The following is a 16,071-nucleotide window of genomic DNA, read 5'->3' on the forward strand; positions in this document are numbered from 1 at the left end:
ACTCTTGAACCCAAGCCCGACCCAACTAACGCTTTTGACATGTCTAGCTTCCAAGATTTCAACTCGAATATGTGAAACCATCAAATAAGATGCAACTAACAACATAACTGGAAAATAGCTGGAAGATTAGGTAAAAAAATTGACCGGACAAACCAACCCAACAAGATTGGGTTCTGAACATATTTTGATGACAAAAACCACGGGTATACAATTCCATATAAGCTCCAATTTGGACTATTAGTTAAGGGAATCGCCAGTCACGCCAAAAATAATGGACTCATTCTCACTACGCATGTGAGTTGCTCTGAAAAAATGCTTGATTGAAGGTTCTAGTTTAAATTCTACCGTATCTTACAGCTGTAATACATCGAAAGAAAATACTAACACTTTGTTTGAAATAGGAAGAAATGGAAGGAAAAGAAGAGAAGAGAAATAGAGGGGGACAAAATCTCTTGTTTGAGTAAAAGATTGGGGGAAGGAAGGGGAAGGAGAGGGAGGGATCCATTTTCCCTTTCTCTATAATAACCATAATCTCTCCAAAATTAGACAAATTTGGAGGGAAAATGGAGCTCACATCCCCCTCCCTTTCTTTTCCCTTCCCTTCCCTTCCTCCATTTTCCCTTCCCCTCCTTTTTCTTCCTTCTTTGCTATCCAAACAAAGCGTAAATCAGTTATTTTCAAGTTCTACCAAGTAGAAGCTTCATGTAAGCCAAACTAAATCTACTTCATAAAGGTTACAAATTACTTTTTTCCAATACACGGGTTGAGTAATATGGGTCAATTTTATCAGGTCTACTTCTAGTGTTTAAACACTCACAACTTGTTCAGTGAAAAGGTCATTGATTAATCTGATGGTAATGACTTTGTAAGCAATTTTACCTATATCTGAGAAACACGCTACCACCCCTGCACCCCACTATACGTGAACGAAAGGGAAACCATGCGACTAAGGTAGTAAAAGCTGAACTAAAGAATATTGTTAGAATTCCCTAAAACAAAATGAAAAAAAAAAAAAAAAAAAAAGAATATTGCTAGAATGGGTGAAGGTAGTTGTAAAAGGACAAATATGATGATTTTGAGCTGTTGCACCTTCGCAACTGTAATATTGTGCATTCATGTAAACTAGAGCCACAATTTTTCCTTACAAAAGAATAGGCCCTCAAAGAACTTAAAGGAATGAGAAAGGCAATAAATTACAAAGTAAATTAAAAAATGGGCAAATTTTCTTACATATATGAAAGGGCACTTTAGAATTCTTTGTTCCATAACGAATTCATGCATCATCACTGAAACTCCTCCTGCATACCTCTTGCATCAATAGGGCGAACAAGCCCCGGAAACCTGAGGGCGGGGGGAATTAAAAAGAAGCCTCACTCTCATCCCTCTTGGATCTCCTACAATCACGACTTGCTAAATGCTCTGGTTTCTCTTTTCTTCAGCCTCGAAGGTTTTGTACCTGTAGAATCACTTCTGCCCTCATTGATTTATGTTGCACTAATACTGTTCATTGTATCCCCTACAAAATCCTAAACTGTATATGTCCAACTTTGATCAATCAACCTGTTCACCAATCAAATCAAGACCAACCAGCAAGAATGAAACCCCTTGAAAGAGTAAGAAGTAGAAGTGGATGCCCTGAGCTGAGAGCAGACTCCGAGCTGAAGCAGTCAATAGAAGGAACGCAAGGGACAATTCCTTCATGTAAATCCTATTGTGCTTCTTTTTCTTCTTTTTCTGCTCTTGCTTTAGTAGTTCCTCTTTCATTGCTGCCATGGTAGGTTCTGAAGAGCCCCTTTCAAGGATTTGCTCTTTCTCACCTAAAGAGACAAGATCACCTTCTGATGAACGGCCTGACTTCTTGGTGACAACCCACTCATATGCACTACCCAATTGAAACAAACCAGAGATCATGGCATTGAACTTTGTGATCGACATAGTATTCTCAAATAAAAGATATGGGACAATAAATGGGAAGGATTTTGGGGCGGGAAGGATGTTGAGAAAGGACATGGTGGCTGGAATGTAGCACACAACCCAAGCAGGGAGCTCTGCCTCGGGGATAAACATGGTCATTGGGAGGATGATACAGAAAAGAGTGAAAGAGTAGAATGGCAAAATCAACTTCCTCAAGAGGAAAAAGAGGAAAATCATATTCGCCTTTTTCCAAAAGCATATCTGAAAATTAATCATGGGATGAATATCAATTTGAATTCATGCTACTAATGTTCCAAATTCATACAATTCATGTGAAACTCAAGTTTTTCTTCTTCAAGTTACCTTTGAGTGGATAATGTCGGGGAAACAAAGACGGAATAACTGCATTGGCCCTGAGTGCCATCTATGTTGCTGTTTTCTATAAGCTTCGTAAGATTCCGGTAATTCACATTGGCACTACAAAAATTATATTCCAGAGAACAAAATACATTTAGTAATCATTAAAGTTAATAATCTAAAAGACTTGGTCTTTATAGCACAGCTAACAAATGAATCGAGTAAAAGAGACACAAAGATAATTAAAGAAAAACAGATGGGAATCCAACTGGTAAGAAAGGGACAGGAAATAAAAGGCAGGATTGGGAATACCTCAACATCATTAAGGAAGACAAATTTCCAGCCTTGAAGATGTGCACGAACCGCAATGTCCATGTCCTCGACAGTCGTTCTCTCCAACCATCCACCCGATTCCTCAAGCGCCTTAATTCTCCACACACCGGCAGTTCCATTAAAGCCGAAGAAGTTGATAAAGTTACCATTCACTTGTTGCTCCACCTCAAAGTGGAATGTCAAGTTTATGTTTTGCAACCTTGTTAGTAAATTCTCATCCTTGTTCACAAATGACCACCTTGCTTGCACTAACCCCACTTCTTCATTATCCTGTCCCATTTCATCAAACACCCACATTAACCCTCTACACAAATTTTCATTTCTCACACCCCGTAATTCAAACCAATAATAACAGAACACAACTACTTTTGTTCATCATACATTATTACATTCATCTATGCACCTAACTAATGGTAATTCGGAGTCAAATAAACAATCATAGTTATATTTAAACCAATAAAAAACGATAAATTACCTTAAAATGGATGACAGTCCGCTTAAGGAAATCAGGAGTAGGTTGAAAATCAGCATCAAAAATGGCAACAAATTCGTAATCCTTAACCGAGCTGCAATTCATAGCGGACTTAAGATTGCCCGCTTTGTACCCATCTCGAATCACCCGGTGCCGGTATACGATATTAGCACCCTCCGATTTCCACTTATAAACCTCCTCCCTAATCAACATTTGAGCCGTAGGATCATCCGAATCATCGAGAACTTGAATTAACATCTTCGACTTCGGCCAATCTAAGTTACACACTGCACCTATAGATTGCTGATAAACCTATTAATCCAACCAAACAACACAACATACACGAATCAAACACTGAACTAAATCAAAGATAAGCTCAATTGGCAGGGTTAATTATCAAATTTACAAGCTGTACCTCTTTCTCATTGCACATAGGGATCTGAACAAGAACCATGGGGAAGTACCCACCACCCTCGCCGCCTTCCACATCCATGATAGAATCAATTTTAGGGACAGGTTTGATCTTCCGAAAGCGGATCCAAAAACATCCTAAACATAACACAAGTCTATCCAAAGATTGGATGAGAAACAAAACAATGCAGAAGTTAGTAAGCCATTGAAGAGGAGGAGCAAGGTACCCAACCCTAATCAAAACCCACTTATTATACATCCATCCGAAGAAACCCCGAAAGCCGAACCCGAAAACGGCATTTCCATTCATAACAATGTGATCAAAATATAGTGCGGAATCTGCCAAATGCCAGCCCTTCAAGTATGCAGCAACCTCAACACAGAGAAGGATCAACGACATAGCTAAAAAAATCCGAATGAAGGTGTGAAGACGAGAACGAACAGCGGAGTTCTCGGTCCGAAGTGAGTCGGTGGAGTCGGTGCGGCCAGACTTGACTCGACGGCCGACAGCGGAAGCGAGGGACGAGAGGCAACCAGCAGCACGGTGTGCTTTAAGGAGTAGAACCCAGGTGAGTTGTTTAGCATTTTTTCCTCGAAATTTTCTAGATTTCTTAGGCATGAAATCGTCTTCATCAGAAGATGGGGTCTCGATCTCTGAGATCGACCAATTTGGGTTCTCCATTTTTATTACAACTGGTGTTCCTCTGTGTAGCTTTTGGTTGTCCTTTGCTCCTCCGCCCCACCATGGTACCATCTTGTTTTTTGACTCCTGTTATCCTCGAGTTCGGTTCGAATTAACTTACACAAATACAATAGATAATGTAGTAGTAATGGTTATGCTACAACATCGAAAGCATTGTAACGATTTCAAGGGGAAATGAACAAGAACAAACAACAAAAATGGGACAAAAAAAAATGTAATGGAAAGTAAGATTTGGAAGATGAGGAAATTTGGGAGGTAATTAAAAGACAAAGAATAAATTTGGCATTTGAAGAGAGATGATTTTGGCAGAAAAATATAGCAAGGAGATGACGAAGAGAGGAGAGAGAGAGAGCGGCGTAGGGAAAGTGATAGACAGGTATGGTGGTGGTAAGGTAGTAACAGACAGCTCAACACGTCTTTGATTCCAAGTACTCTCTTCCCCCTCTTCTCTTTACAATCAATTTTTTTTTTTTTTTCTTTTAGGACAATCACACCACTTTCTCTTACCAGCTATTTTTATTCAAACTAGTTTTAGGCTTGGACGATACAGATACACGTTCGGATATAAAGAAAAACACGATTTATTTGAATGCTAATTGTCGAAATTAAGTCGAAATCAGGATTTAGAAAAAAAAAAATATATAGAGCAACTCCCACGAAAGGATGAAAACGATGGATGGAAAACAGAGAAGCCGGAGTGTTCCGACAAAATCATAAATAAAATAATCAATTCAATCAAACCTTTTCCACCTACTAATAAGAACAACCAACTTTTATTTAAAATAATTTTTTAATAGGAAATAAAACAAAGAAAGTGCCCTAGAAAATACCTAGCTGAATGACATCTGGGAATGAATTTAAATTTTAAAATTTAAATCAAAGCCCATAAACCCAGAAAAAAGAATAAATTAAAAATAAAAATGGGGTAATTAAATTTTTTTTTACAGTTGTGTGTGATTTGAAGGAAATGAAATGAAATTGATTGCCCAGATTTGGAGAATTAGGAATTTTGGCCCCTTCCTTTTTAGAGGATTGGGGCAAAATCTGGAAAAGTATCTGGGAATCAATTAGCTCAAAAAAGGTTGTAAAATAATTATTTTTTGGTTTTTAACATCTGTGGTAATAACTCCGTAACTAATGGATTTGAATGGTAAGGATTTTGTTTGATGTCTTTTTTTGACCAAGATATATAGTAAAAAATTAAAAAAAGGATAAATAAAAGTAAGGTTTTAGATTAGATTGACACGGTGAAAAAGGGATATACTTCATTGTTTCACAAGGAACGTGTGATATACTAACAAAACATATACATATTAATTAATTTGGTTGGTAGTGCCCATGTAGAAAATAATATGTACTGTAGTATTTAATAATTATTGGCCTTATTTAATTGTTTATTTATTTAAACAATTATTTATTAGTTTATTAGACGCCTAAAAAATCAAAAATTAGGTTGATTATACATTGTTTAATTATATATTGTTTTATTTGATTAAAATCTCGTGTTTTTTGTTAAAATGGGACAAATAAAAATTCATAGGATTGACATATTAGTTTATTTACCAAATCATAGGATATACTTTCTTCGGTTTTACTTAGTTGCTTCATATCTCCATGTGCGGAGTTTTAGAAGAAGCTAGCATAGCACCCGTGCGATGCACAGCTTACTAATCTTATTACTTATATTCATTTCACAAAATTTTAAAGGTAAAATGATTTAATGAGTAATAATGCATTTACTTACATAGATGTCTTAATCATGCATTTTTAACCTCTTAAAATAATGATATCTACTTTAAAGACAATTTTTTTATTCTTAAATTGAATGTAACCTTTTTAAATATAATTCAACTCAATTAATAAAGTATTGATAATCAATCCCTACATTAAGTCATTTTTTTTTTCTCATTTCTACTTGAGTCCTTTTTTCCGTGTGTTAGTCGTTTTTTCCGTGTGACTGGTACGACTAACACACGGAAAAAATGTTTTGGCGTGTGTCAGTCGTGCCAATCACACGAGTAACCCCTGACCAAGTAACCCCAAACTGACTGAGTGACCCTTGACCGATCGAATAACCCTTGACCTAGTAACCCCTGACCAACTAATCTCGGCCACACGGTGTAGCCAACCAGATATGAAACCTTGTGAACTCAATGTATGCTTGGAAAAATAATTTATATTATAAATCAACATGATCATTGTATTAATATTGTATCTCGTATATCACAAATAATGTCATATCTTTTTCTCTATGGCCTCTAAAACACTTGAAATTTAACATGCAACTTCTAAAAATAGGAATTTTTATATTCACATATAGCTTGAATATAGTCACATCTTTTTATAGACATTTGATATGTTTATCCCAATTTTTTGTATGCGGCCTGCTGTACTGTGCGACGGGTGCTACTTAAGTTACTCGCGCGGTCAGGCCCGTAGATGAGGGTGTGCAAAGTGTGCTACTGCTCAGGGCCCCAAAAAATTAGAGGGCCCAATAACGTTGTAAGCTGGTTTTGATGGCCTAGAAATCAGTTTTTCAACTCTCTCACTTCCTAAAGTCACGCTCATTAAAACTCTACAAATTCTCAAATCTCAATTGCACAGTCATTATTTAATTTCTATATTTCATCTTCTTCCTTTAGTTTCTCATTAAATTTTATTTCTTTTCCAAAATATCAATTAAATTCTATACTTCCCCACTTTTCCATACAAGACTGTCATCAATTATATTTAGAAATTCCTAAAAAAAATCAAACTACTCTTATAATTGGTTTCATCTATACTACTCTGCAAATTGCAATTTGAAGTGAATTACGAGTAGTGGAGTGCCTTAAGTATGTTTTTTTTTTTTTTCCCTTTTCTTTTTTGGCAAAGTTGATTAATTTATTTTCTTCAGTATTTTCTAATCAAGCAACCACGATTCACGCATTCAACATTTCAACTTTCCCAATTCCCATTCAATCAATTCAACCTTCCATATTAATTTCTCCATGTTTCCAATTTCCTCCATAATTACATCAATCAACTTCTATGGAAAATTGTATTGCATATTTTCCCATTCAAGGAATTTCAACGGAAAAAAAAATAAACTCATTCAAGAAAACAATTTCAATATTCCGAATTTCTTGTATTCAAACGGTAATTATTTTCCCCTATATATGGGTTATCTTCCATTCAATCATCTTCATCCATCTAATCCCAATTGATACAATTATACTTTATACAAAATCAAAAACGAATTGAAGGGTTGAAGCAATTTTTTTTTTGCTTTTGAGGGGAATGAATTGAAGCAATTGAAGTCATCGATTTTTTGGCAAAGTTGATATTTCGGCCCTGCTAACTGCTGTGAATGAATCGTGTGTTGTGGTAAATTTCTGATTTTTGTTTTTAATTAATTCTGGGTTTGATAATTTCAATTGAAGCAATTTTTAGTTCAATTTTTTTTTTTTATATTTCGGCCCTGCTGACTGCTGTGAATGAATTGTGTTGTGGTAAATTTCTGATTTTTGTTTTTAATTAATTCTGGGTTTGATAATTTCAATTGAAGCAATTTTTAGTTCAATTTTTTTTTTTTATATTTCGGCCCTGCTGACTGCTGTGAATGAATTGTGTTGTGGTAAATTTCTGATTTTTGTTTTTAATTAATTCTGGGTTTGATAATTTCAATTCTCAATTGAAGCAATTTTTAGTTCATTTTTTTTTTTTGATATTTCGGCACCTTCAGTTTCAATCATGGACTGCAGTCTGCAGAAGCCCACAAATCAGATCAACAGACCACAATTTGGAATTTGCTCATTACTTTGATTCAAGGCTCAAACATATTAACTGAGCGGCTGAAAATTTAAGCACACAAGGTTAACTTTAGGCTTTAGCAATCGATAGTATGGTTTATTTTACAGATTTTGCCTCTCCAACTGACTGCTGTGAATCAGTTAATGAATTGTGTGCTGTGAATGAATTGTGTGCCGTGAATCGGTGAATGAATGAATCTTCATTGTTATTTTTGATTTATTTGTTTTTAATGTCAATTGAAGCAATTTTTAATTTTTGATTTTGTTTATACTCTTCTGTATCTAACGCAATTTTATTTTTTGATTTTTGAAGGTCCAAATTGGTCGTATTCTTTTGAACAAAGATTGAGAATCAAAGTTATCGAGTAATTCGCCAATTTGTCCAATTGAATGAAATAAAGCTTCTGCTTTCCAGGTTTTTTCAATCCATATATATGATACTGTAATTTTTGTTTTTTTTTTTTTGCGATTTTGAGATTATGCCTCCTAGAAAGTATGAATCTGGGTCTCAAAAGCGTAACAAAAAGAGAAAATTGGAAGTGTTAATTAATTCTCAAAAAGGTTCTCTTGATAAATTCGTTATAATAGAACCTCAAGTTCCTCTTGTTGAGCCCGTTGATGATGTCCCTATTGAGAATAATAATGTTGATGTTGATGATATTAATAATGTTAATGTTGATGATATTAGTAATGTTAATGTTGATCTTGTTATTGATATGCCTATTGCGGAGAATGTTGATGATGTGGATTATATTTTGGATGATGTGCCTAGTGTTAATTGCAATGTTGACGATGTGCCTATTGAGAATGATAATAATGCTGAAAATATTGATGATATGCCTTCTGATAATGATAATGTTGATCACCGTGAAACTAGTTATGTGCCTAATATATATGATCCTAGAGTTTGGGATGGTCTTGATTCTAAAATGATTGATTTATTAGTGAAAAATGGTCCTAAAAGAGATAATTCTATTGTGAAAGGTCCTAAAGATAAATCTTCAAGACGATTTACGGCTAACTTGTATACTAGAGTTTTATCAAACGGTGAGAAATGTGATAGGGATTGGCTTGTTTATTCCAAAGAGCTTGATAGAGTCTATTGTTTTTGCTGTAAAATATTTAAAAAAGGGATGGGAAGAGGACAATTGACAAATGAAGGATTTTCAGATTGGGGGCATGTAGGCTTTAGACTTAAAGAGCATGAGACAAGCATAGATCATGTTAAGAATATGACTACTTGGTATGAGTTGCGTCTTAGGTTTCAAAAGAATCAAACTATTGATAAGACGGCTCAAATGATAATTGAAAAAGAAAAAGACCATTGGAAGAAAGTAATGCAAAGAATTATTTCAATTGTCAAATTTCTTGCCAAACATAATCTAGCCTTTCGTGGTTCAAATGGGAAACTATACCAAAAAAGTAATGGTAATTTTTTGGGCTTGATTGAAATGTTGGCGGAGTTTGACCCAATCATTCAAGAACATGTCAACCGTATTACTAATAATGATAGTCACTTTCATTATTTAGGTCATACAATTCAAAACGAGTTAATACTTTTGCTTGGTTCTGCAATAAAAAATGAAATCATTAGAAAGATAAAGCAAGCAAAATATTTCTCGGTAATTCTTGATTGTACTCCCGATGTTAGCCATCAAGAGCAAATGTCATTGATATTAAGATATGTGAATGTCTCTACTTGTAATGTTTGCATTGAGGAATCTTTCTTAGGATTTTTGAATGTAAATGATACAACTGGCCAAGGGCTTTTTGATGTTTTACAAAATGAATTGAAAAATCTTGATCTTGATATAATGGATGTGCGAGGACAAGGCTATGATAATGGATCTAATATGAAAGGAAAACATCAAGGAGTTCAAAAGAAATTTTTGGATTTAAATTCTAATGCTTTTTATACTCCTTGTGGTTGTCATAGTTTAAACTTGACATTATGTGATATGGCTAACACATGTAGTAAAGCTAGAGACTTTTTTGGAGTCATCCAACGTATATATACAATTTTTACAGCTTCTACTAAGAGATGGCAAATCTTGAAAGACAATGTAAAAGGACTAACTGTTAAGTCTTTGTCATCTACTCGTTGGGAAAGTCGTGTTGAAAGTGTTAAGGCTATTAGATTTCAAATGTCAGATATACGAGAAGCTTTACTTCAAGTAGCCGATAGCAATGATAAGGATTACAATATAAAGAGTGAAGCTAAATCCTTAGCAAATAATGAGCTTGGTGATTTTGAGTTTTTAATTGCAATAGTAATTTGGTATGAAATACTATTTGCAATTAATTTAGTAAGCAAGCTATTACAATCAAAGGATATGCTTATTGATGTGGCTATAAAAAAAATAAGAGGGTTGATTTCTTTTTTTAAGGGGTATAGAGAAACTGGTTTTTATGATGCTTTGAGTAAGGCTAAGGAAATTGCTATTGAAATGGATATTGATCCTATATTTCCCCAAAAGCGTGAAATTAAAAGAAAAAAACATTTTGATGAGAATCCAAGCACTTCATCAAATGCTCCTCTATCTCCAGAAGAATCATTTAGAGTTGATTACTTTCTTTATATTGTTGACCAAGCTATTAGTTCTCTTTATAAAAGATTTGAGCAATTTGAGGAATATGAAAATATTTTTGGTTTCTTATTCACTCCTCAAAGGATGAAGTCATTGGATGATTTAAGTTTGAAATCCTCTTGTTTGAAATTTGAAAATGCACTTATGTCTAATGAAAAATCAGATATCGATGGGAATGAATTATTTGTGGAGTTGAAGTTGCTTAAAGAAATTTTGCACAATGACATAAAAGGACCTTTTGATATCTTGATATTTTTGAATGATGTGGGTTGTTTTCCTAATGCTACTATTGCATATAGAATTTTGTTGACTATTCCTGTGACAGTTGCAACTGCAGAAAGGAGTTTTTCAAAATTAAAGCTATTGAAGTCATATCTTCGTTCTACGATGCTACAAGAAAGACTTAATGGATTGGCGATGATAGCAATTGAGAATGATATTCTAGAGAAAGTGGAATATGAAGACTTGATTGATGATTTTGCCTCAAAGAGCGTTAGAAGAATGTCACTTTTCAAATAAATAGAAGATAATATTATTAATATAGCTTAAGTTGATATGAGCCTTGAGTTGTATTTAGTTACTATTATCAACATGAATAAAATATCCGAATTTAATTTTGCGTAATTGAATATGTCATTGTTATACGAAAGCATTTTTATTTTGCAATGTATATATAGGAAAATTGTGCATTATCAAAATTATAGATTAAAAAAATGTATAATTTTAACATTATTAAGGGCCCCTTTTTCGATTTGGAACAGGGCCCCCAAAATCAATGCTACGGCCCTGCGCGCGGTCATGGGTTACTCGAGTTGTCGGAGTTACTCAAGTTACTCAGTTAGGGGTTACTCGAGTTACACCTAACCGAGTAACTCCTCAAGTAACCACTAACCGAGTAACTCCTCAAGTAACCCCTGACCAAGTAACCCCTCGAGTAATCCATGACCGAACCCCTCAAGTAACCCCTGACTGAGTAACCCCTCGAGTTACCCCTAACTCTTAAATAACCCGTAACCAAATTACTCGAGTATGTAACCCGTGACCGAAATCCTTAAATAATCCTAACCTAGTAACTCAAGTAACCCCTGATCGAGTAACTCGAGTAACCCCTGACCGAGTAACCCTAGTACCGAGTGAAACCCTCGAGTAACCCTCAAGTAACCCTAGTACCGAGTGAAACCCTCGAGTAACCCTTATTCGAACCCCGTAAGTAACCCCTAACCGAGTAACTCGAGAACCCCTGACTGAATAACTCGGGTAACCTTTAACAAAAATAACTCAGGTAACCCTTGCCACACGGTGTGATCTGGTGCACCAAAAAATTGTTGTAGTTTTATTTTGTATGTAAATATTGGTTCTCATATTTTTCTTTCTCTCATGGAGAATAAAAAATATGAAATTATCTTGTCTCATCACCTACTAAATTTTATCACATGATGAATCAACCTCATCACCACACACATATTGCATCTTCTACATCCAAAAATTTGCACATATAAAAATCTGAAAAACGTGGCTTAGTATAATTTTTTTTTTTTTTTAAATTTTGAAACCTTTAGCTATATATGACCTTAGAAGGATGCGTAGGCTTGCCCTTAATTGTTTGATTAATTGTCTTATTTTTTTTAATAATAATAATAATAATAATAATAATAATAATAATAATAATAATAATAATAATAATAATAATTATTATTATTATTATTATTATTATTATTATTATTATTATTATTATTATTATTATTATTATATGTAATCATTTGATATTTTTATTGCATATACAAGTATATAATAGTGAAAAAAAAATTATAGGTTGTTTTTACCTTCTTTTCATAGCTTTCTTTTTTAATGAATGCTTAGTTTTATGCATTTTCTCTTTACTTCCCTTTTCTCTCTTGTTTTGTGTTTTTATGGTTTTTCTTGTGTTTTCTCCTTTATTTATCCTCTTTTCTTGGTTGTAGGTATTATACGAGGTTCGGGTCTCGATATTGGTGGTTTTCTAAGTTGGAAGATGCTTTTGAAGTAAGCTAATAGCATTGGGAAATCTCAAGATGCAAGGAAATGGATGCTCCAAGTTCTAGCTCTTACGCTCTCAAGCCGTGCTCTCATGAAAGATAGTCTTAAACCCACCGTAGAGTCCATTTGAACCTGACATGCTTAGTGTCTATCATCATCATGTTGCGTGCACTCGAAGACTTATTTGCGAGCGCACAAAGCGGTGAAGAAGTCGAAGAAACCCAAAAGAGCGCGGGTGTGCAACCCAGTCGCGCAGGTGCGCTGACCTGCCATGTGGGCGCGCTGCCCATGTGCACGGGCGTGCACATCCCATGCACAGGCATGCACATCCCATGCACGGGCGCGCACCTCTTCCCGCGCGGGCGCTCCTCCCTGTTTCCGACTTCACTCGATTTCGTTTTCCGCGCCTCTTATAAATACCTTTTTCAACCGATTTTTTGTGAAGTTTAAAACATTATTTTGATCATAATTTTAGCTTAGTTGAGAGCTTCTCTCTCTAAATCTAGGGTTAGTTTTAGGAGTAGATTTAGAGAGAGAAAGTGAAGAATTTCATTGGGGATTTGAGAGATTGAAGATTCAAGGTGACAATTGTATTGAACATCTCCATAATCAATCAATGAGGAGTTCTAACTCTATCTCATTTTATTACTTTATTTAATTTCATGTATGTTTGGTTTGATTTGAGTGTTTGATCTTGATTAGTGTAGTTGCTCTTGATATTTTGTTGATTCTTGCTTTCCCTAGTTGTTTGTTTATTAGATGATGATGCTTGAGTAGTTGTTTAGCTAGGGATTGGATGAACTTGTATGATTGTTTGATTCTGATTAATTTGGGAATTGTGTTGAATGATTGTTGAGATTAAAGTGATTGATGTAAGTTTGCATGTGTGTAATTCTGTTAGGCATTGAGAATTATGCTAGATTGCATTATAATTGCTAATGACACGGCCAATTGATTTAGAAATTACAATTATCGATTTGTTTGGATTGTGATTCTTCTAGTTTGTTATTCGTAGAGACATCTAGCTTAACGATTAGGAGATAGCTCTTTGATTTTAATTGATAGCTCTTATCATTAGTCTTCACAACCTTTGATTGGCATGTTCTTTCCAAGTTGTTGTAATTGTCATGATTACTTGTTGATCTTCATTCCCTAGTGCTTTATTTGTTGGTTGTTTGTTTGTTAGTTGTTAGTGTTAGTTCTTCCCCTTCGACTTCGACCTAGCTTAGGCGCACAATTGAGAGCGCTTGAACTTAACCGTTCCTTTGGGTTCGAACCTTGAATTACCTCTGTACTTGTATTTAGGTTTGTTAAGTGTTTATAAATTTGTTTGACTTAGGGAGGATTAGTCAACGACCTAGTTTTTCCCCTTGTCAAAATGGCGCCGTTGCCGGGGAACGGTGTCTATGTTTGAGTGTTTTTTATTATTGCTTGAGTCTAGGTCTTTGTATATACTCTTCTTTTATTTTGATTTTTGCTTGTTTTGAAAAAAAATGGCAAATATCCCGTTTCCTCAATTTGAGAATGAGCCATTTTGGGTGTACTTTAATAAGCTAGAGAACTTCATTAGTTACCATGGTTGTGATCTTTGGGAGGTTGTGAGATTTGTTATCATGATTTGAATGAGAAAACTAGAGACATTATTGAAAGCATGTTTAATGGTAGATTTCGAGCATTGTCAATTGATGATGCTTGGAACTTGTATGTATGGTTTGCTAGAGATACCTATGATCGTGGTCATAGTTATTCAAATTTTTCTATTGATAATTGTGATGTTCCATGTGTCCATGTATGATGAATCTTGCATGCCTAATTGTGCCCCCATTCCCCATTTTGATGATGCCACTCATATCTCTAATGTTGATCCCCACATGCTTGCACATGATTCATTTCCCCATGATACACTACTACAAAACTTGGAAAAATGACCCCCCAATTAAAGATTCGTTATTTAACTAATGGATCTGTTTGATGTAAGAGATCCTATATTAGTTATACCGGGCCTCTTAGGTGTATTAGAAAAAAAAAGAGAGATAAGAGACCGGTTCTCTACCTAAGGGTCTTGAACCTTTTCTCCCCAAATTGCAGTGCTCCTACTCTTATTATTCAGTACTATTTTTTATACTAATATATTTCCCTTTAAACTCATTCACCTGTTCTCTCACTTAAAAACCTCCGCCCTAACCAAGCCTAACCCCAAAGTAAATCCTTCATCCTCCTGATGAATCCGCCGTCACTTTCTCATAGAAAATCAAAGTTTGTCAATTTAAATTTATTTCTCAAAGAATTATTTGAGTTTTGTTATGAATTTCGTTCTTAATTTCTGAATTTTTTCTCATCTACTAACTTTAATTTCATTTGCTTTTTTGTTCCGGTTATCAATCTCTGAATTTTACTCTATACATTCTATTATCTTATCACAAGGTTAGAAGTAATTGGTTTTCTATGTAGTATGTTGTCAATTAGTTGATTAATTTTCAGATTATTTTCACCCTCTATCTTTTTTTTGGTACTCGATTTTTCAAATTATTTTCATTATTAATTTTTTTCCTCAACGTGCCACCCGACGCCACCGAGTCCTACTCCCTCAATGAGATCGTTTCCCGCTCTCGCTCCGGCGGATTGTTGGACGTTACTGGAAATCCCCTTTTCGATTCGCGAGTTGGGAAGAATAATTGGCCTTATGGGTATGGTGTTTGGTCGAAGGAAAAATGGGTTCTTCCTGAGATTGTTGAGAATGACATCCCTCGGCTTTCGAAGGTAACTCTAATCTGTTTTGGGCTGAAAGGTTGGAAAATAGTTTCTGGGTATGTTTGATTTGTGGGTTAAACATTGTGGGAATAGTCACACTGGTAGTTTTAAGGATTTGGGTATGGTTGTTTTGGTTAGTCAGGTTAATAGATTGAGGAAGATGAATCGCCCCGTTGTCGGTGTCGAGTGCGCTTCAACTGGTGTTCTTCTACATTGTCTTATTATGCTCATCTAGGTAATTATGTTTTTTTTTTTTTTGGAAAAATTGCCCGGAATAATCCCACCTTTGGGCTGTCCGCTGAAAATAATCCCACATTTGGATTATTTTTAAATAATCTGACCTTTATACCCAATCCGTTTAAAATGGTCCCAACCGGTCATGTAACCTGTTATAACAAGTTACTTGACACGTGTCGCTATGCTATTTGTCAAAAAATAAAAATAAATTAAAATTAATTTTAAAAAAAGTTAAATGTTTTTGTAATAAAAAAAATTAAAAAAAATTAATAATAATTTAAATACCACCACTAGCCCAAGCCTTCCCCGCCACCCCTGACACCCTAGCCGAGTGGCTCCGGTCACCTAGACCCCTAACCTCGGCGCGCCGGCCTGAACCCCCTCCCCTGAACAACCCGCCTCCTTCCCTCACGAAACCACCATCTCCCTCCTTCCCTCACGAAATTACCAACCAACCTCCCTCACCAACACGATCCCAGCCCCCCTCCCCGTTCCCCG

At 35.2% G+C, this 16,071-nt stretch overlaps 2 protein-coding genes across 2 annotated transcripts; one reads left to right on the forward strand and one right to left on the reverse strand.

Moving 5' to 3' along the window:
* Positions 1 to 1,073: 1,073 nt before the first annotated feature.
* LOC145638944 (putative xyloglucan glycosyltransferase 12) lies at positions 1,074 to 5,112 on the reverse strand. The gene is made up of 5 exons (XM_081690020.1): positions 3,492 to 5,112; positions 3,080 to 3,388; positions 2,584 to 2,874; positions 2,278 to 2,391; positions 1,074 to 2,175 (listed from the first exon to the last, which is right to left on the reverse strand). Exons 1-5 carry the CDS (start codon positions 4,239 to 4,241, stop codon positions 1,552 to 1,554), a joined length of 2,088 nt encoding a protein of 695 aa, XP_081546146.1. The 5' UTR covers positions 4,242 to 5,112; the 3' UTR covers positions 1,074 to 1,551.
* Positions 5,113 to 7,100: 1,988 nt separating this feature from the next.
* Positions 7,101 to 11,187, forward strand: LOC145640956 (uncharacterized). The gene is made up of 2 exons (XM_081692182.1): positions 7,101 to 8,044; positions 8,295 to 11,187. Exon 2 carries the CDS (start codon positions 8,461 to 8,463, stop codon positions 11,086 to 11,088), a length of 2,628 nt encoding a protein of 875 aa, XP_081548308.1. The 5' UTR covers positions 7,101 to 8,044; positions 8,295 to 8,460; the 3' UTR covers positions 11,089 to 11,187.
* Positions 11,188 to 16,071: the final 4,884 nt, after the last annotated feature.

This window comes from Chenopodium album, chromosome 7 (genome assembly GCF_948465745.1).
Source record: "Chenopodium album chromosome 7, dcCheAlbu1.1, whole genome shotgun sequence".
Lineage (NCBI taxonomy): Eukaryota > Viridiplantae > Streptophyta > Magnoliopsida > Caryophyllales > Amaranthaceae > Chenopodium > Chenopodium album.